At 41.0% G+C, this 20,998-nt stretch overlaps 1 protein-coding gene across 1 annotated transcript in view; it reads left to right on the forward strand.

Annotated features, from left to right (window-relative positions):
* The window catches only part of SCEL (sciellin), a 63,243-nt gene that overhangs the window by 5,922 nt on the left and 36,323 nt on the right, over window positions 1-20,998 (forward strand). Inside the window, exons 4-9 of the mRNA XM_026656298.1 lie at window positions 204-272; window positions 3,560-3,628; window positions 5,545-5,619; window positions 7,031-7,096; window positions 9,641-9,694; window positions 14,550-14,585. Of these exons, the coding sequence (XP_026512083.1) occupies window positions 204-272; window positions 3,560-3,628; window positions 5,545-5,619; window positions 7,031-7,096; window positions 9,641-9,694; window positions 14,550-14,585 (369 nt within the window). The remainder of the gene's footprint in view (window positions 1-203; window positions 273-3,559; window positions 3,629-5,544; window positions 5,620-7,030; window positions 7,097-9,640; window positions 9,695-14,549; window positions 14,586-20,998) is intronic.

The following is a 20,998-nucleotide window of genomic DNA, read 5'->3' on the forward strand; positions in this document are numbered from 1 at the left end:
TAACTCTGAATATATTGGAGTACTGCATAATGTCTTACATCAACATTTGCATATTGTTTTCATTTTGATCAAATGAATAAAAATGTTAAAATATATTTGTATATATGCTTATTTAGAATAAAATGTCATTTTTGCAAACAAATGCAAACTTTAAAAATAGTTTGTTTTTAATTACATGTCTAACTAATTTTTCTTTATAACAGTAACTTGAATGAAAAGGAAGATCAGAAAGTTTTACTTGGCCGATACAGATCTGATACTACTTTAGACAGGTAGCATATTCTTATATACAATATTTTGTCATTGTCATGCAAGTGGTGTTTTGTATATGTTTTGTCTACAAAAGGAGAAGTATTAACAAGTAAAATGGCGTGAGTGGCATATTAACTTTTGCATTTATACCACGGTAGTCTGATTTATTTATTTTCTAAAACTACTGTACGTGTATTTTCCCCCCCAAGATCTTCTGTCTTGAGGAGGCATAGGCACTGACTTCCTCTGATTCTGGGTGGTGCTTGACCCCGGCTCCGCCCCAGGCCCCACCCCATCCCACCCCACCCCTTCCCTCAAGCCACACCCCTGCCCCACCTCTTCCCACCCCTGCTCTGCCCCAGGCCCCACCTTCGCTCTGCCCTGGGCCCTGCCCCCACTCCACCCCTCCCCCAAGCCCTCACCCCTGCCCCACCTCTTTCCGCTCCATCCCTGCCCTGCCTCTTCCCATTCCCTCCCCAGCCTCTTCCTGTCCCGCTCCTCCTCCTCTCCCCCCATGCTGCTGAACAGCTGATCTGCGACACAAGGAGGCGTGGGCGGGGGAGGGAGGCGCTGATCCACGGGACTGCCGGTGGCTGCTGAGCACCCTCTAATTTTTTTCCGTGGGTGCTCCAGCCCCAGAGCACCCACTGAATCAGCGCCTATGTGAAGAGGGATATATTGGTTGCATAGTTCTGTGTCCAGAAAGCATTCAGATAGCAGAATGGTGTACCAGTTTGCAGATAAGTTTATGTTGATGCACCTTCAAAAGGGAGTTCCTATTTTTATTATTCTGTGTCTGTAGCACTGAATAGGTTCTACTATAAAAAGGGATTTCCTTTGTAAATGGAATTCCTTCTGATTTACTCCCATGCAAGTGAGTGGAGAATTGGATCCTCTGTGTGACATATAAATATATACAACTTTTCTGCCAGCAAATACAGTCTCTGTCATGTATGTGAATTAGCAACGGGCCAGCCTCAAACGTTCACATTGAGGGAGCCTCACCCAAATTTCTCATTCCTTCCGAGTCCCTACACTTCCCTCCCACAATGTATCATAAACCCCTACTTTATTTATGAGAAGTGTGGGGGAAGGGGATTGTCTTATTTTACCCAGATTGTTTCTCCAGTCTTACTGAGAACTAATTAGATATGTGGGGAAGAGGTGGAAGACATGCCTTAAAATCAGCTAGTCATCATGATGATCTTTATGCTTTTACTTCTTTGTACAAAATATTACTGACTCCAAAACTGATGCGGTGAAGAATAAACACTAACAATTGCCTTCTATGATATCTGAGTCTTGAAAAAGGCGATTGAAGTAAATAAAAAGAACACTCATGCCAACCTCAGGCTTCCACTCCATTGTTGCCACGAGAGGCTGAGATGTTGGGACAGTAACACTAGGGAAATTAAAGATGTAGATTTGGATTTTTCTGCAATGTCCTCAATAAAAAGCAGAATGAAGGACAAGCGTGTAAGTCTCAGTGAATAACAGCCGGTTGAGAATTACTTCAAGAAATTTTCATCCCTATGGCCCCTGTAATGTTAGCAAGCTTAGTGAGACCTCTAGTGGTCTGCTGAATAACTGCAGGCTACAGTCACAAATTGCCTGGGGCATGAGCAACTTGAACTACTTACATATCTAATTTTAAGAATTAAAAAAAAAAAATCTAGAAAACACATTGCACAGATTGGGCCCTGGAATGGCTATGCAAGAATTTCCATTGAAAGCAATCAGCGCCCACCTGTGTATCTGAAGGCAGAATATGTAATTCTTTGTTTCAGTCAGTGACATCTGATTAGTAGTTCTCTGACTGAACATGGCTAATTATTGTTCTGTGTCTATTGCACTGAATAGGCACTCTTTTATAAAAAAAATAACTGGAATTATTTTCATTTTTGTATTTAAATAAATGGGACTTGACAGACAACCATTTTTCGGCGACAAGTGAGTGAGATAATATCTTTTATTGCAGTGATTCTCACCAGGGGTCCGAAGCCCCTTGGGGGGCCACGAGCAGGATTCTGGGGGGCCACCAACCAGGGCCAGCATTAGATTTGCTGGGGCTCAGGGCAGAAAACCAAAGCCCTGCCATATGGGGCTGAAGCCCAGGCCCTAAGCTCCGCCACCCAAGCTTGAAGCCAAGCAATGTAGCTCTGTGGGGGCCCTTGTGACATGAGGCCCTAGGTAATTGCCCTGCTTGCTACCCCGTAATGCCAGCCCTGGCTTTTATATGCAGAAAACCAGTTATTGTGACACAGGTGGGCCGTGGCATTTTTAATAATATGTTGGGGTGGGCTTCAGAAAGAAAAAGGTTGAGAACCCTTGTTTTATTGGACCAACTTCTGTTGGTGAAAGAAAGAAGCTTTTGTGTGCCACATCGCTCTTCTTTGGGTATTTTTTTTTCTTCAGAGCTCTTCAACTGCTTTCAGTTATTTAAGCCAAACATTTAAGATAAACAACCCCAAATTAGTGTTTATAATCAACCTTAAAGTATATATTGTACACTTGAACTTTGTGCAGAACTCCTATTGATACCAAAGGGAGTTCCACACATGGAATGAGGCTAGAACTTGGTAAGTGTTATCAGTTCTGCTAGAATCTTTGTGATACTCAGACTTTAGTGAAAGATAAAAATGCTATCTTATTCTAATAGTGAATTCACTAACAGTTTGGAAAAGTTTTAGGCAATGACTCTAGCATCCATAAAAGTCATGTGCTTGATCCTTAATGCAAATCTAATGGCTGAGTAAAATCAATATTAAGTACAAATAATCTAACCTCTTTGGCTAATGTTACCCCGGAAGGTCACACGTCTATTCCATCACTGATTCTGTACTAGAGTTTCTTCAAATCACATTGATCTCTAAAAGCCATCATGAAAGAACATTGTACCTCTCATGGGACAGTGGAAGAGGGGTTTGATTATAAATATACAGAACTGCCTCATCAAAAGACTTTCTAACAGTTTGATCTTAATAGTAGTCACAGCCAGTTTAAAGGAAAAATTCTAATCATTTCATTTTAATGATGACTGTGGTAGTTACAGGATATTTAACCATTCAGAATTTGGACATAGTTTATAATCTTTTTTTCAGTCACATGCATGCATTGAAATTATGTGTATTGGTTCAGTTACTATACTATTCTTACTCATCAACATCTGATGTACTGGCTGTCAGAAGCTATGCAGCCTCACCAGGTAATAGTTGATGATGCCATTTTATTCTTAGTGTATTTTTAAAGACGTGATTCTAATCTAAATGTTTTATGAAAATGAATTTTGTTCTGTATTTCTATACAGAATTTCAGACACAAGAGATGCTGATAAAACAAATAATTCCCCACCCTTAGATAATAGGACAACTAAAAGGTAAGAGTCTGAGACCTGCTAACTCTTAAAAAGATCCTTATACGTTCTTATTACTGTTATTTTATTAGTGATGCCATATATCAAGGATGAATAGAGAGCATAAACAATGATGTGTGATGTGACAAAGATTTCAGAGCTGGTGAGAATTTTTTTTTAATTTAGGTGAAAAACGTTTTCATCAAACTTTTCAGCAGAAAACTTTGACTTTGTTGAACAAATGAAAACTGAAAAACTGAAAGAATTTTTGGCAGCTGAAAGCTAAAAAAAAAATTGGGTTGGAGGTTTTTGGTTTTTCAAAGAAAAATATCTAACAATTTGGAGGAAATGAGACACTTTCTGTGAAAATTTTCATTTATTCAAACCCAATTTTCCATAGGCAAAAAGTTTTGACCAGTTCTAGATTTTTTGTTGAGTCAGGGATGACCACATTAAATATATACTAGTGTTTGGTGAACAATACTGAAAACATACCTTCTAAATTACTGTTGGCACATGAGTAATTTGTCTCCATTTAAGAAGATAAAGGTCATAAAAGCTCAGCTATTATATTTATAAATGCAATTGGTCAAATTCCCCGCTGGTCCAACTTCATTCAATGTCAGTTATATCAGTGATAAATTATGTCCAATATAGTTGGTTATGATAACCAAACGCTACACGTAAGTGTAACCCTGGGAAGTGGTGAGATAACTCTAAAGTGAAACTGAGTGACTATGACACGTACAGTGCAAGTGAGACTATGCTTTCGTATTAAGCTTTCTCACAACTTTGTTGTAAATCAGTATGTTAAAGATATGTGAAATGGCATATAAACTGGGTTTTATGTTCTTGCTGGAGATAATTCTGAATATGCCTAGAGGGAAATTCAAAAGAGGACTCATGGTGGGACTTAAATGGTACATAGGCTTTGCACTGGCCCTCTACACATGTTCCCCTGATGAATGTTCATAACAAGAATTGTGATAGATTCCATACTATATTTATCCTCACTAGTTCAAAAGTTGAGACAATAGGACAATAACTTATGAAATGCAAACCTCTTATGAGGAAATCGCTGTAGGGTAGAATGTCAAATAGTCTTGTAGGCATGTACTTAAATGTACAGCATTTATCATCCGTCATCATCATCATGGCAACTCCCAAAGGGATGTAGCCTTCTTGTAAATCATGCACCACCCAGATTGATCTCTAGCTAGGTTCTTAAGATGGTCTGGCTGGATGTTCAGTCTATGGCCATCATTGGTGATCTTATTACAACTCCAAAGCTTTTGGTGACTACGTGATTGCTGACCCTATAGCGGCATTCCTCAGTAAATCTGCTTCATACTTTGTTGAACTTCCAGCCTAATAATAAGAAAGCATCTGAAACCAAACCAGTGCTGATGGAGGTGGTTGCTAGCTTTGGTTACGGATAACCTCGTTCCTGATCTATGCATACTATGGCACACCTGATGAAGATGAAGGGAATGTACAACATTGCCACAATAATAGTATCTAATTAAGAAACATACATTTCAAAATGTGAAAAAAGGAGATTTTTTAAATGTTTTGGTGGCTATAAAATGTAGTGTAGTGACATGGATGGATATAATGGTCAAGATTTTTACAAGTGGCTAATGATTTTGGGTGCCCAATTTGAGACACTTTAAAGTGGTCTGATTTTTTCAGAATACCCTCTGAATATAAGGACCCTTCAATGTATCTTACATTGGGCATCCAAAACTGAGGCTCCTGAAATCACTAATCACTTTTGAAAATCTTAGCCAACATATGTAGCTATAATTGTACCAATTAGTGTTTATAACTCCATCCTTTAAAGAGTGCTGTGATAGTAAAGAACCCATTCCTTAGTTTATCAATTAAAATCATAACTTCACTGAAAAACAATGAGCAAACTAAGTCTCTTTCGTTAACAGACAGTCCTGGACTCCTTCAAATACATCAACCACTACTACCACCACCACCACCACATCTCCTGTGAAGCACAAAAGGTATTCAATATCACCTTTGTTTTGCTTTCTGAGGATATATACAGTACTGTTGTGCATCAGTAATGTGTTAAGATATATTGGAACAATAACTTCCTCTAACAAGTTTGGAATTCTTTTAAAAAGAATTCTGCTCCTGAAAATTATCATTATCTGGCTATTCCCCACTGGCCCACTGTGGGGGCAGGGACTCTCTTTTTACCGTCTATTTGGGTGGGGTCTAGCACTGATTCTTGATTAGAGCCACTACACACTACTGCACTACAAATGAACAATAATAGTGCTGTCTTCTATAATGGATAAAAATTGGGGTTTGAAACTTGTTTGATTTCAATGGCATTAGCTGGAAGATGGAGAGAATTGGCTATGGAGTAGAGAACAGAGTTGCCACTTGTAAGGTTCGGAAGACCGGGACCCCCAGTAGGATCCTGAGTCTAAAACTGGACAACTGGCAGTGTGTACCGAGTACCCTTACAGATTTCCCAAGACAGTTACCTCAAAAAAGGGGGATTCTGGGAAAACCTGCACAGGTGACACCCCTAGCAGAGAACTGAATTATTAACTAAAAATGGGCTGCTGGTGGATACCCATTTTCTTGTGCATTACCTTCCTGGCAGCAGCTCCCAAATTCTGTCCCTTCTGGCTTTGCTCCAATTCCATCTCCATTCCATATACTAAAATGATCAGCAATTAAATTGTTGACATTGAAATTAAAGTATTGCTGTTGTATTAAAATTAACATCCCTAATGAGATTAATGGAGGACAGACACTTTACTCCCCTCAGTCATTTTCCTTAGGCTGTCTGCAGACTTGGGAAGACACCACTGCATTAATTACACTCGGTTCGCATTTAGAAGGTTTTTCTGTATAACAACGATGGCTACAAACTTACTTTTGTTAAAATGAAAACTTAGATTCTGCAGAATCTGAATGTGTTATGGAGGCCACGTAAATACATCAAGCTTTCCAGATCTGTCAGCTGGCTTGGGTGTTTGACCCATCTGGTTGTCCCTCATGAGACCTGTTTTATTGGCACAAGGGGCTAAATTCTTACTTCACTTGAGCTGCAGCAAAGAAGAACTTGGACCAAAGACTGTATTTTGTACATTGGTGGCACCATTGTAATTAAAGATTTCACTTTATGTTCACTTGCATTAAATTTCCATAAGAATGCTCTAACAGAGTGAACAGAATGGTGTCTCAAGATGGTGGTAGCTATGAAGGTACTGGAAAATAAGTTTAAAAGAAGAAGAAGAATTTAGGAAATGTTATAAGCATTTTCTATATCACCTCTGAGATTCTAACATTCTCCTTTCAAAATATTGTATAGACAAATAGAATTAAATTGCTGTTCATCCACTAAACACTGCATGCTCATACTTTATAATTGAATTATTCATTAATACTTAACAGGCAGTCTTGGATGCCACCACCAGTCTCCGGTTATAAGAACACCACAGTTACTGTGGAAAACAAAGGGTAAGAACTAAGAATAGCATTTAGGTGTTTATTATTATTATACCTGATCCTGCAAGGTACTGAGGACCCTTAACTTCCACTGAATCAGTTCTCAGTAGCAGGTGTTTAGGAAATTCAGAAAAACTTGTTCTAAAATTAGCTGCAGTTATGTAAGAAGTGAATGTTTAGTTTTTAATGCTACTGCTGCATCTGCTTTCTGTCTGATGAATAATGAAACTGCTCACATCTCAATGTTAAATATGGATGAATTATTGAAAACGTGTATAAATACCCTGTGACGTAGTGCAGTCTATATGGATTTATAAAAACATAATAAGAAGTGAATATAAAGTAACTGGAATAGTTTTATAAAAATATGATAAGTGAATATAATGTAACTGGAATATGCTTCATGCAAAAGGTCTCTTGTAAGGTATCATTACAAAGCTTATAATCTACTGAGTGTGATCATCCCATTTGTATAAATGTACCACTCTTGTATCTAAAACTAGAAATATGAAATATAACTCTGAGGGCCTACTGTAATTATGTAAAGTGTGGGCCATTAATGATGGTTTGGAATCTTGATGACTCCCATTAACCAGGACCATTGTCTGCAGATGGCTGTGTTTACCTGTTAGTCTTCCTGTATATGTGTGTGCTGGCAAGTGGGCAATGAAGTCTTGCAGTGACATGTGATCATGTCACCTGAACTGGAATCCATCTTTAACTGGTGCTTTTCCAGTGAGGGGAGGCGGGGTGGAAACCCAGAGGGACAAAGGGTTCCCGCCTTATGCAAAAGATAGATAAAGGGGTGGAAGAGAACAGAGGTGGGGAGAGGAGCCATCATGAAGAATCCCCTAGCTATCACCTGAGCTGCAACAAGAGCTGTACCAGGGGAAAGAATTGTGCTCAGGCCTGGAAGGTGTCCAGCCTGAGAAAAAAACTTACTGAAGCATCTCTGAGGGTGAGATTATCTGTATTCAGTTTGATTAGACATAGATTTGCGCATTTTATTTTATTTTGATTGGTGACTTACTTTGTTCTGCCTGTTACCACTTGGAACCACTTAAATCCTACTGCCTGTATTTAATAAAATCACTTTTTATTTAGTAATTTACTCAGAGTATGTATTAATACCTGGGGGAGCAAACAACTGTGCATATCTCTCTATCAGTGTTATAGAGGGCGAACAATTTATGAGTTTACTCTGCATAAGCTTTATGCAGGGTAAAACGGATTTATCTGGGTTTAGACCCCATTGGGAGTTGGGCATCTAAGTGCTAAAAACAAGCACACTTCTGTGAGCTGTTTTCGGGTAAACTTGCGGCACTGGGACAAGTGATTCAGACCCTGGGTCTGTGTTGGAGCAAACGGAAGTGTCTGGCTCAGCAAGACAGGGTGCTGGAGTCCTGAGCTGGCAGGGAAAACAGGAGCAGAGGTAGTCTTTGCACATCAGGTGGCAGCTCCCAAGGGGGTTTCTGTGATCCAACCCGTCACATACCCACACAAGATGTGGGTGTTATCTTTATTCTGGATTATTCATACTAGTGAAAAATTGCATTGTGATCTCAGTGTTTCTAAGTGAAATTGTATTTACAGAAGTGAAATTATGTGACTTGAACTCAGTGTATAAATTTAAGCAGGTGCATACATATTTGCAGGATTGGGGCCAATGGGGGCTGAGGGAAGTGGCAGCCAGCACATCCCTCGGCCCGCGCCGCTTCCTGCAGCCCCCATTGGCCCGGGACGGCGAACCGCGGCCAGTGGGAGCCGCGATCGGCTGAACCTGCAGACGCGGCAGGTAAACAAACCGGCCCAGCCTGCCAGGGTGCTTACCCTGGCAGGCCGCGTGCCAAAGGTTGCTGATCCCTGCTTTGGAGCAATGCCTTGAAATTTGGTAGGGGGTTGCCCTGTGTCAGGGATAAGCCTTTTCCTGTGAAAATCTACCCAAACTTGGCTATGTTGTATGCAAACACAAAAGCTTATATGAACACATGGGCCTGATGTTGAACTGCTTATAATTGTTTAAATATATTCTTGCATATAGATAAATAGTGCACTTTTCTCAGTAAAAAGAAAAACTTTGCACATACAAATTATGCATGAAAAGTATGTATATAAAACGTGGAGTTTTGTATGTTCAAGGCTGAATAAATCTTCAACCAGTCAAAAAATGTATACCTACATAACTTGTAATGGGATATCTGATTTACCCCAAAATTTATTAAAACAAAGAAGCAAACAAACCAACCAACCCACTGACTCTCTTATGGAAAATTTCAACTGCTTTTGTTTAGTTTTTACCAAGATGTTGGGAGTTGTCGGGGTGGAAGTCTGAAAACTGGCCTTTCATTGGAATGCTCTCTCCAATCTTACTGTGGAGGGGCTATGCATATTTCTGTAATAAATGAATGTATAGCTTTTTTGAAGGCGCACACTAATTTCACCATTCTCAGTATTCTATTGCACCTCTCAAACCTATTTCTAAATGGTAAATTAGAGAATGAATTTTCTTCTTAAAGAAAAATGCTCAGATACTTTTCATTGCATGTTTTAATACAGGCAGTCCAGAACTCCACCAGATACAACCACCACAACTATAGTTGATACTAAACGGTAAGAATGAGCACAGTGTTTATATTATGATTAATTCTGAACCATGCTGTAGACGTGTTTTTTTTTCTGTGCTGCAGTACAGTTCCTTTCTAGCCACTTAGCTCACTACAGAATAGCAACTCTGTGATAATCCTGAGTATTCTCTTTTGCCAATGGATAAACTTCCAAATGGATATGTAGATGCAATACATCTGCTTCCTTGTGCTTTTGATTTCAAAAGCAATTTGTAGTCTGACATTTTCCTGAACGCTTGTGCTCTTTTTCTTTCCCCCCCTTGCATTTTCTTTACTGTGTGCGTATCCAGAGAGTTGTTGAAAGAGACAAGGAGTTCTGTGGAGCTCAAAAACTTCTTTCACCAACAGAAGTTGATTCAATAAAATATATTACCTCAACCACTGTATTCCTGTCCATAGAGTCAGCAGTTGCAGGAAGTTAGAATTCAGCATGGATGCAATTAACATAGCTTCAGTAACTGTCTATATCAGGGATGGGCAAACTTTTTGGGCCGAGGGCCACATCTGGGTGGGGAAATTGTATGCAGGGCTGGGGCAGGGGGTTGGGGTGCGAGAGAGAGTGCGGGGTATGGGAGGGGGTGCAGTGTGCCGGAAGGGGCGCAGGGCAAGGGATTGGGGCAGAGGAGGGGTGCGGGGTGTATGAGGGGGCTCAGGGAAGGGGGTTGGGTGCGGGAGGGCTGTGAACTGCGGGAGGGGGTTGGGATGCAGGAGGGATGCAAGGTGCAGCAGGGAGCTCAGGGCAGGGGGTTGGGGTGCAGGAGGGGTGCAGGGTGCGGCAGGGGGCTCAGGGCAGGGGGTTGGGGTGCACAGGGGTGCAGGGTGCAGCAGGGAGCTCAGGGCAGGGGATTGGGGTGCAGGAGGGGTATGGGATGTAGGACAGGGAGTTGGGATGCAGGAGGGGTACGAGGTGCAGGAAGGGGGCTTAGGGCAGGGAGTTGGGGGGCGGGGTGCAGGAGGGATTCGGGCTCCAGCCCGGTGCCGCTTACCTCAAGCGGCTCTGTGGTGGCAGCGGCATGCATCGGGGCCAGGGCAGGCTCCCTGCATGCCTACCCTGGCCCCAGCTCCGGCCCCGCGCCGCTTCAGGAAGCGCTGCGGCCCCTGGGAGGGAGGGGCGGAGGGCTCCGCGTGCGCTGCCCTTGCCACGCCTCCAGGTATCTCCCCCAAAGCTCCCATTGGCCGCAGTTCCCCGTTCCCGGCCAATGGGAGCTGCGGGGGGCGGTGCCTGCACGCAGGGGCAATGCATGGAGCCCTCTGCCCCCCTGCCTGGGGGCCGCAGGGATGTGGTGCCAGCGCCGCTGCGGGCTGGATCCAAAACCCTGAGAGGCCGGATCCGGCCTGCGGGCCGTAGTTTGCCCACCCCTGGTCTATATGCACAAGACTTTTAGGGCTATTCTGGAAATTACATTACAGCCAATGTCATACCCTTCTATACAGAACTGTTTTCTTGCTGTGATGTAGGGTTTGTATTTAAGATTTATGACTAACTCATACCCTGGCTCGTGTAACTATGGTGGGGGGGAGCAGAAATGGAATCTGGAGTGTTGTCTGTTACAGTTATCCTGACAGGGCAGGATTCCAACAGAGGGCTGCAGCTCGCTACTTCTCTGAGTGGAAGCAACCTGTGTGCTGCCATCTGCCATCTAGTGCTTGCTGTTGAGAGAGGACATGCACCAGCCAACATAGGGGGAAGAGTTCTGTCCTCTATGCAGCAGATTAAGTCCTCTTGGGGATATGATGTATAGACATGAGCATTAGCTGTTTTGATCTCACAGCAGTCCACACCTGTGTGCAATGTAGTAATCATTTGCTATTTGCTTTGTGGGAGGAAAGGCTCCCCACTTCCTTTTCCCTCCTTTTACAGTGGAGATGGCATGATTGTGCCCATAGAAAGTTGCAAACAAGAAAGCAAAACAACGACAACAACAACAAAAAACAACCACCACCAAACACACAAATACACACTGCATAACCCTAACACTCCCCCCACCCCCAACAAACAGCTTATGGCATTTTATAAGGAAATTTCTATCTTTGTCTATATGGGTTTTTATGCTGCTTTAATCTTCTGCCACTGTCATTTTCATATAATCTAGCCCACTATATAATTTTAGATGACTGCGGCTATGCCTAAGGGCAAAAAGAGGAGTTGAACTATGACACTTCTTATTACTCCAACTCTTTTTTGTTGTTTTACCATAACATATTTTAATTTTTAAAGATGGCGAGAGATATTTCTACTGTATACACATGGTATATAATATTTCTTTTATGGTTTTATCCAACCTGCTATGCAAGCACTGTTTTGAGTCAAATAAAGATGTAAGCTTTGCAATTACTTTAACCTTCTTAGTTCGCTACCGTCCATCTGTTTAACCCAAGATTCAAAATCACTGCTCAATAGAAGTACGGCACCTAAGGCTGAAGTTTAGTTTCTGTTACATCATTGCTTGTTGCCCTCATTCTCATCAAAATGATGGATTTATTTTACAAATGCTGATCATGATGCATTTATTTTGGATTAATTTCAATATCTCACTAGTGTCATGGCAATTGTGGAAGCATCCCAAGTAACAGAACTGCAGAATGACTGTTAATGTCTTCCCAGCAGACAACCACCAAGTATTGCACAAGGGAGGAGTAGAGAGTTTTACCTGGCCTGGTCCACACTAACCCCCCACTTCGAACTAAGATACGCAACTTCAGCTACGTTAATAACGTAGCTGAAGTCGAAGTACCTTAGTTTGAACTTACCGTGGGTCCAGAAGCGTCAGGCAGGCTCCCCCGTCGACTCCGCGTACTCCTCTCGCGGAGCAGGAGTACCGGCGTCGAAGGCGAGCACTTCCGGGATCGATCCCAGAAGATCGATTGCTTACCGCCGGACCCGGAGGTAAGTATAGACGTACCCCCTGTTTTGGACAAAATTGATACGATTCTATTCCTTGGCCTCCTCTCCTCTTCCCCCTTATGCTGGCCTTCCCTCTGCTAGTATATTCCCCTGCCTTCATTACTGCTCTTCTCCCGCAATGCATACTCCGTACACACACAATTGCCCCACAAGGCAGGCATTGTCCTCATGAGACTTTCATGACACAATTCATTCATGGAGCACCTCTGATTATAATTATAGTGATCATATGTCCCGTTTTGGCCAGGACTGTCCCTTTATTAAGACCTGTCCTGGCTGTCCGAACTTTTTTGGCAAAAGTGGGCATTTGTCCCATTTGCTCTTGCCAATTAATCATAAGTTGGCAAGAACAAACCGGACAAATGCCCACTTTTGCCAAAAAAGTGGGGCACGCACCCCTAGGGGGGCGCAGAGGAACATACAGGGTGGGGGGGAGTGGTAATGCCAGCTCTTTGGGTGGGAGGCGGGGAGAAAGGGCTCCATCAATCTGTGGGGAGACAGGGTTTGGGCGAGCAGCAACACCAGCCAAGCAGGGGGGCAGGCCAGGCTCAGGCAATGCCAGCCCTGCACAGGGTGGGGGGTGGCCAGCAGTGCTCGGACGACGAGTGACACCAGCCCCACACGGGGAGCAGGCTGGGCTCGGATGAGAGCTTGCATGGGGGGTGAGGGAAGGCAAGGCTGGGGCCAGCCCCACGTGCGGCGGTGGGAGGGAAAAGGCCAGCTCCACGTGTGGCGGAGGGGATGGGAGACAGGGCTCAGATGAGTGGCTCAGGCCAGCCCCATACAGTGTTCTGATTTCCCTTTGTGAAATATGGTCACCTTACCTCTGATTGGTGTTGCCACCCTGCACTTGGCCATCAAAGATGGGAGTGAAGTGATTAATTATTCATATTTGTAAAGTGCTTTGAAGATGTACATGCTATTTTTCAGTGCTCAGTATTATTATAGCTAATAATAGGCACCAATCAAAGGAGAGCTTCCCACTTCGCTTGAAGCATGTTTCAGGAAGACCATGAAGTGGTGTGTTGAGCAGAGTTGCAACAAGATTAAAATCAGAAGCAAATAGAGAGATGTGGAAACTACGTAAGCAGGACTACCATTACATGGCCAAGGGTGGGGAGTCAGAGCACCACTAGCCGTGCACTGCTCAATTCTAGGAAAAAGACCCTATCTGTCTTTGCCATGCTTATAACTATGATTTCTTGGAAGGAATTCAGATAATAAGCAAGTGGTCCATTGCTGGTGGTAGCAAAGGGTAATTTGCTAGACATCAGATTTTTAAAATTATTTTTTTTATTATTGCTATTAAGAGAAAGCTAGAGTGTAGAGATGAATCATTCCTTTGGAGCTGAAAGCAGTGAGACACAAGATTGTCCTGTTATCTTCAGGAAGGGAGTAACCCAAATATGGTCTGGCTTCAAAGAGAGCTGTCACTAGTTTTCAGGTAGTTTTATGAGCCAAAGAACTGCTCTGAATTTTTCTGAACTCACTATGTCCAAGCATGACATGAATTTCTATCATGTCCCATTTCAATTCCATGTTACTTAAGCACTAATTACAGGACACTTAAAAGGAACGTGCAATCCATGTTAAGTATCTTATCAGTTCCACTATAATTGAGCTTTTGGCTGCCAATTGAGTGCTGAAATCAAAGACGCATTGATCTGAGTATGTACTTTGGAGAATAGTTAATTGACGCATGATTGTCTAAAGTAAAAACAATATGTAAAAATATGATAGAAATGTCTTATTATTTTATTTTCAGTATGTTATCTATATTGATTTATGCATTATTCATACACTAAGAAAACATTGTTGTCTTATAAGGAAGGAAAAGTAAGATAGACTGTTGTTAGATTTTTAAATACTTGTGAGGTGCTCCAATACTAGTGTTTGTTACTTCACATCTGAAGTGCTTATGGTTCTCTTTCTACAGAATTGCTTCTTCAGACAATTCAGAAGGGCCAAAGATGTAAGTTTGTTTTATTTTAAATATTACTTGTAAAGCTCTTAAGCTTGGAAATACAACACAATTCTGTGCATATTGTTGTGTACTTGCTTATAACAGAATGAATATATGATTTAACTGAGATTTTCCTGATCACACAGGAGCAAGCAAAGAGCACATCCCACACAGTATAAATATCCTTATCCTTCAAATAGTTTAGAGCATTTCAATGTACATAGCTCAGCATTTAAAATACAAACAACCACTCTCCCCCACGCCCTCCAAACTGTTCCCTGATTTTAATTCCACAGTTGTCGTTATTGACACTACTAATGTCCCTCAATATTGAACTGACTCTTTGGAGGCAATCAATAAATGGAAGAAGAGTAAATGAGGGAAAGAATAAAATAATGGGAGGGGAAATAGTAAATTAAAGTCTTATTTAAGGTAAAGTCTTGACTTAAGCTAAATCGATATAAGGCCCTCTTAAACCAATTTAAGAGTGCCCACACAGTGGAGTTGTGCCAGTTTAACTAAATCAGTTTCTAAACCTATTAGTTAAATAAGTAAAATATTCACACATAGAGAACGCTTAACTGACTTGGACTTAATTTCATGGATTGGGTCTATCTACTACAGCAGTTCTCAAACTCTGTCATAGTGTAGATCCCATTTTAATAGAGATATTGTCTGTTGGACCACATACACTCCGATTCCCAATCCCATAGCCCACCTTCCCTCCCATTCATGATCTTATAACATCCCTGTAGAGACAACCCCACATATTAATAATAATATTAATTATTATTAATAATAACTCATATTATGAATGTATTTAAGGTATTTTAGCTGTCTTTTAATGTGATTTAGTACCTAGATATAAGGAGAGAGAACCAGGACCATATACAGCCTGCTCTCTTTGGACTAATTGCAAATGTTCCACAGAGCACTTTGAGAGTCATTGGTCTCAGAGCTTTATGACATTCATATTACATCTATTCATTGATGCACAATAAAATGTCTAGCTAGTTCTTGATCCTACTAACACTTTTGTACATGCTTAACTTCCACAAGTAGCCATATTGACTCATGGGAAAGTTATTCAAGGGCATAAGTGTTTGCAGTATCAAGGCCTTAGTCTGCTAAAGGTGTTGCAATTATTATTTTGGTGAGAGAAATACTGTATAATCTTAAAAATTAAGAAAAATTGACCAGTACTCTGCTCACATTATTCTTCATATGCAAAAGTTCATATCAGATCTGCAGGGATTTTTTTTACTACAAGCACTTTCAAATCTCAAAAAATTTGAATAGGAAAGGCTACAGATTTTAAGTCAGTTTAAATTAGCTCAGTTTAATTGATTTGATTAACAAAGTATAATTTTTGGAGATCTAGAGCCATAGCATATGTTACCTTGTATTCTCCAATAAATTCCACAGTACATTAGAACAGTTCAAAATCAAGGAAAACATCCTGAAGATGTCTGGCAGTGTAATTCTCTAGGAAGAAAGCAGTGCTTAAGTAAAACATTCCCATCCACAAATCTTAAATCTCAAAAAACCCCACAATTTATTACTGAATCCATAATGTTAAAACAACCAATCCAGAAACACCAGTTTTTCACAAAGCTGAATGGGTCACAGCACTGATGTGCAAAGATTTTACAGAATAAAATATACCAGTTCATTAACTAGGGATGTCACAGCCATTCCCCACTATAAAGGCTTCTTAAAGTCTTCCTTAATCCCCATTTTCATTCAGTTCATATCCATCCTCCCCTAGTGGGTCTCATTAACATATCAAGCTTTATATTCCAGTTGTTCCATTGGTGGAGAGCTGTAGGAATAGTATTTGACTGATCTACTATGTTACTATGGTAACCTTGCTCTGCAGTTATTTGTGTCACTATGTAAACTATAAGTAGCCTGGAAAACAGAGGGCTAAATTTATCCCTTTATCCTTGATGTAACCAATCCTACAGTTTTATGAACCTACAAATTCTGCTAAATGTATGTATCCAATAGTGCTCAACAGAAACACCATTTTCTGTTAAAAATGCTACATTAATGCTATAGTTTTGGCAAAAAAATATTTACTCCAAACCCAGGAAAATTAACAGTAAATCTATTTTCTAGTAATGTTGAAATTCACTAAAATAAAATTAAGGTAATATTTTAGTTTAAGTGTGAAATACTTTATTGTCATGTACTTTTACTCAGAACTGTAACATTTAAATGCATTTTTAAAGATACATATTTACTTGGATTTTGTTTTTTCTCTGGAGAGATGTTAAAGTATTAATGAGTTAATCCCCATTTAAAATGACCGGAATATGATACTTAATGCATCTGCCCTGTCTTCTGTAGGGTACAAGAGTACAGCATTCTATTCATTCTTATGTGATTGGGTTAAATATGGATTCTTATTAATATTTATGAGCACACAATAGCTATCAAATCCTCTTCATTTTGAGAGGGCTGTGTTAGCTAGCAAAAACATATAACTGGAACAGACATGTATGCTATTGGATACTACAGATTATACTTTATGGTAAATCAATCCCTGATTTTCTTTGCCATCCTCATAGGATCCAAGTTGTGATAAATCACCCCTTTTGAGGAGAACTGTAACTGGCTCCCTGTGGAAGCTGTCAGTGCTAGCAGGAGTATTGTTTTGAGGGAGATTAGCTGAGATGGCTGTAAGGTGCTCTCTCTCTTTGGGGCAAAGAATGTTAACTCCACAGTGCAGTTTGCCATGCAAGAGTCTTTGGAGCAGGGGGACTGGAATCTGGAGCTCCGAGGCTATAGAGTCATTCTCTCTCTCTGGTTCAGTGACTGTTGGAAGCAGTTGTTCAAAGTGAAACAGTGTCAACAGGAGAGACTGAGAGAGACACCCATCCTCCTCCTTCAGCATAGCTCAGTGGTTAGGGCACTCTCCTGAGACGTGGGAGACCCCTATTCAAATAATTTCTCCCTGTCAGACAGAGAGGAGAATTGAACCTGGGTCTCCCACATCCCATATGAGTGCACTAACCACTATGCTAAAAGGTATACACTCACTTGGAGCAGGAGGACAATTTTGAATGGATCCTGATCTAGTAAGCATGCACTGAGTGGCACTCCTCCACCTATCTCCCTCCAGTTTGAGGATTGCACTGGGGCTTTGGCATCCAGATCTCTGGAGTGGGGCAACAGTGCCCAGGCCCAGAGGCCAAAGCTTCGGAAACTTTTGCAGCAAAAATGTAGGAATCTACAGGGTTAGGCAGCAACTGAGTGGGGTTTTTGTGGATCACAGTGGTGCCTAAAACTGGGACTTAAGTCCCTTTGTGGATCTGGGCCAAAGTGCCAAACATGACTTTTTGGTATAGTTGGGAATGAGGCCCTCACTGGGCTTCTGTGTATCTTGGCCCCTCTTTTTCTTGCAAAGGACACACAGAACCCTGGGGCTGCATTAACCTCCCTGGAACTACCAGGGGGGAGAGAGTGGGAGCGAGATGGGAGGATGAAGTGTTCTTTAGTGGGTGGGTGTACTTTGGGTGCTGATTGACCTGGTGTGGGTGTGGGGACATCTTCTGAGAGGTGACTCATGTAAAACTTTACCCTATGCTCATTTATTCTCTATCTTAAAATATAATATATACACCTGCCCTGAGTACTGCAATCCACAATTAACCTGTGTAGCTCTCTGCAACAAAACAGTTTTGAGGGCAGAAGCTTAGTAGGATTCACAAAATGATTAGATCACCATAAGATTAATGAGAACATGTTTAAAGGGATATAAGCATTTAGGCTTCATTGTATAAGCCAACTACTAACTACCTGAAGTTAGAGGGAAATTTCCTCTATAAGCAGGTCACTTCATAAATTACAGGGTCCATTCCTCTGAAGCATCTGGTACAGGCCACTGTCCGAGACAGGACAGTGGACAGGCTGGACCACTGACCAGAATGGCAATTCCTATATTCCTGTATATAGCAGCCAAGCATCCACACTCTCCTTCTTCAAGTCCCCTCCACCCCTGCTCCTCAAGAATCTTACTATTTTTCATTGCCTCGCCTTCGACTGCTAATCATATTCTGTCTCCCCCTGCTTATATCCCTAATGGAAAACAAATCTATACTATTAACCAAGTTGGATATTTTTAAGTTAGAATAGTAACTGACAGGGAATATCAATTATATAGGGCACTATCTATACTATATAAAGTCTATATGATTGACATTCCCTCTCAGTTACTACTCTAACTTATAAACATCCAAGTAGGTTAATTAACATAGGCTGTTGATAATTACAGTTGAGGATATAAGAATGTTCTGATTTGCTTTGTAAATGTCTAATCCATTCAGCTATACTTTATGGTTCTCCTACTGCAGCACTTCTACCTCAAACTATAACGTGGAAGATATATTTATTTATTACGTTAGTAATGTTTCCTTAACTCTCACATTCATTCAGCATGTGCTTGACATGACTAAAGTAAGTAATTTCAATTTAGATATATCCTTTTAAAATTATATATATTTTAACACTGAAAAAATTAAAACTGAAAACTAACCCTTCTAGTCATCTAATCTTTTATGTTGCATCTCTTCCTGGGCCTTTATTTTCCCTCATTGTGTCTAAAACTTATTTGTGTGTATTATGTATAATTTAGATAGTGGGCTCCTCAGGGCAGGGGCCTTACCATCTTATACCCATACGATGGTATATAAATAATACAGGAAATATGTATAGACATACTTTTTCCTTCAGATCTGTGTGATGGATCTTCTTCATGCTGTGTTATCACTATCCTCTGCCTGTTGGTTGTGTGATGTTCCCCTTTCAGTGATGCGCCAAGAGGATTATTTTGCCCTTTGCCTTGAGCAATAACTTTATTATATTAGGTAATTGCAGCACCTATGACAAGTTACTCTTCTGTTAGTTGCAAATACTTCAAAACCTGCATGAAGCAGTATGTTCAACAGGCGATACAGTTTGTCTATTTTAAATCATCCTCAAGGTTCCCAGTATAATTTTATTCAACCATCTATTAATGATGTCCTTCAGTAGGCAAGCAACTTATGTGTCTTAGGTTAGGTAAAGACTATGCATAAAGTCCACCCATAGTGAAGCCTATCTAAAAGCATCTATCAGTATTGGATACACTGGGCCAGATACAACCCTAATGCAACTCCACTGACTTAATCTGAATTACACCAGGGACGAATTGGTGCCAGTGTGTTAAAAATAATGAATGAAGGGATTGCCACAAAGAGTTTAAATAGAATATAATGAATCAATAACAGAATAGCTTCAATTATTAATCAGTTCTAAAATTCACAAGCTGTTTTGGAGTATTTGAGAAGGTGCTCAGACACTATGGTCATGAGGGCCTTATAAAACTTGGATAGAGATCTTACTCAGCTGCCAAATTGCCTCTTGTCATGCTGGCTGCTGCTGCCTTGAACTTTAATGACTGTCAGACTGTAGGAGTACAGTAAACACTGCAGAGGTTATTAAGCCTGTCTTTTTTGCAGGCTGTGTAGTAAACGCGGGTTGAGTAAGAAGTTTCAGTGGTGTGTATGTGGACGAAGGTGGGTACTTTGAGAGCAAGTCTTCACAGAGTAGTCTTCCTAAGTAACTTCCGTCTTGGAGGGAGATGGGGGTGGGGGACAAGACCACAAGCTCCAGCTTTCCATTGCCTATTTTATGCAGGTGTTTTCATCATTTTTCATTATTCAAGCTGCCCTAACCACTGCTTTTCAAAAGGAAATGTAATGCCACGATTTCAGAAATCATGGGGTTTGATTCTGTCTAGCTAGTGGTCCCTCATTTCCATAGTCATCCCATTTAATATGAAATGTGTGATAAATGAAGGGTGGGGGGAGATAGCTCCCTTTTATGGACACCCAGCCAGCCAGTTAGCTATAAAATCCCTCTTAGTAGCTGTTCTCTACTTGCTTTACCTGGGTTAAAAGTCTTACTACTATGCATAGGTAAAAGGAAGTGAGCGGGCACCTGACCAAAAGAGCCAATGGGAAGGCTAGAACCTTTTAAAATTGAGAAAAATCGTCCCCTTTGTCTGTGATTGTTCTCCCAGTGAGAGGAGGACAGGGCAGCAGTTATGTTGTAAAAAGCTTGAGCCAGGTATGAAAAACCGTCAGTATCATACCTAGAAACTACTCATTTGAAACCCCAGATATGTAAGTAGATCAGGAAATGTCTAGGAAGATTCAATTAGGTTTATCTATTTTTTTTCTTTATGGCTTGTGGATTCCTCTATGCTAACCCCAGGTGCTTTTGTTTTGCTTGTAACCTTTAATCTGGACATCAGAAAGCTATTCTTGGTGCTTAATCCTCATATTTGCTCTTTTAAAATCTAGCAATAGCCTGAGTTTTCAGATGTATTTTCTTTCTTTCTTTCTTTCTTTCTTTCTTTCTTTCTTTCTTTCTTT

The sequence above is a fragment of the Terrapene carolina genome, unplaced genomic scaffold, assembly GCF_002925995.2.
Source record: "Terrapene carolina triunguis isolate 2854851 unplaced genomic scaffold, T_m_triunguis-2.0 Scaffold21, whole genome shotgun sequence".
In the NCBI taxonomy this organism is placed as follows: domain Eukaryota; kingdom Metazoa; phylum Chordata; order Testudines; family Emydidae; genus Terrapene; species Terrapene triunguis.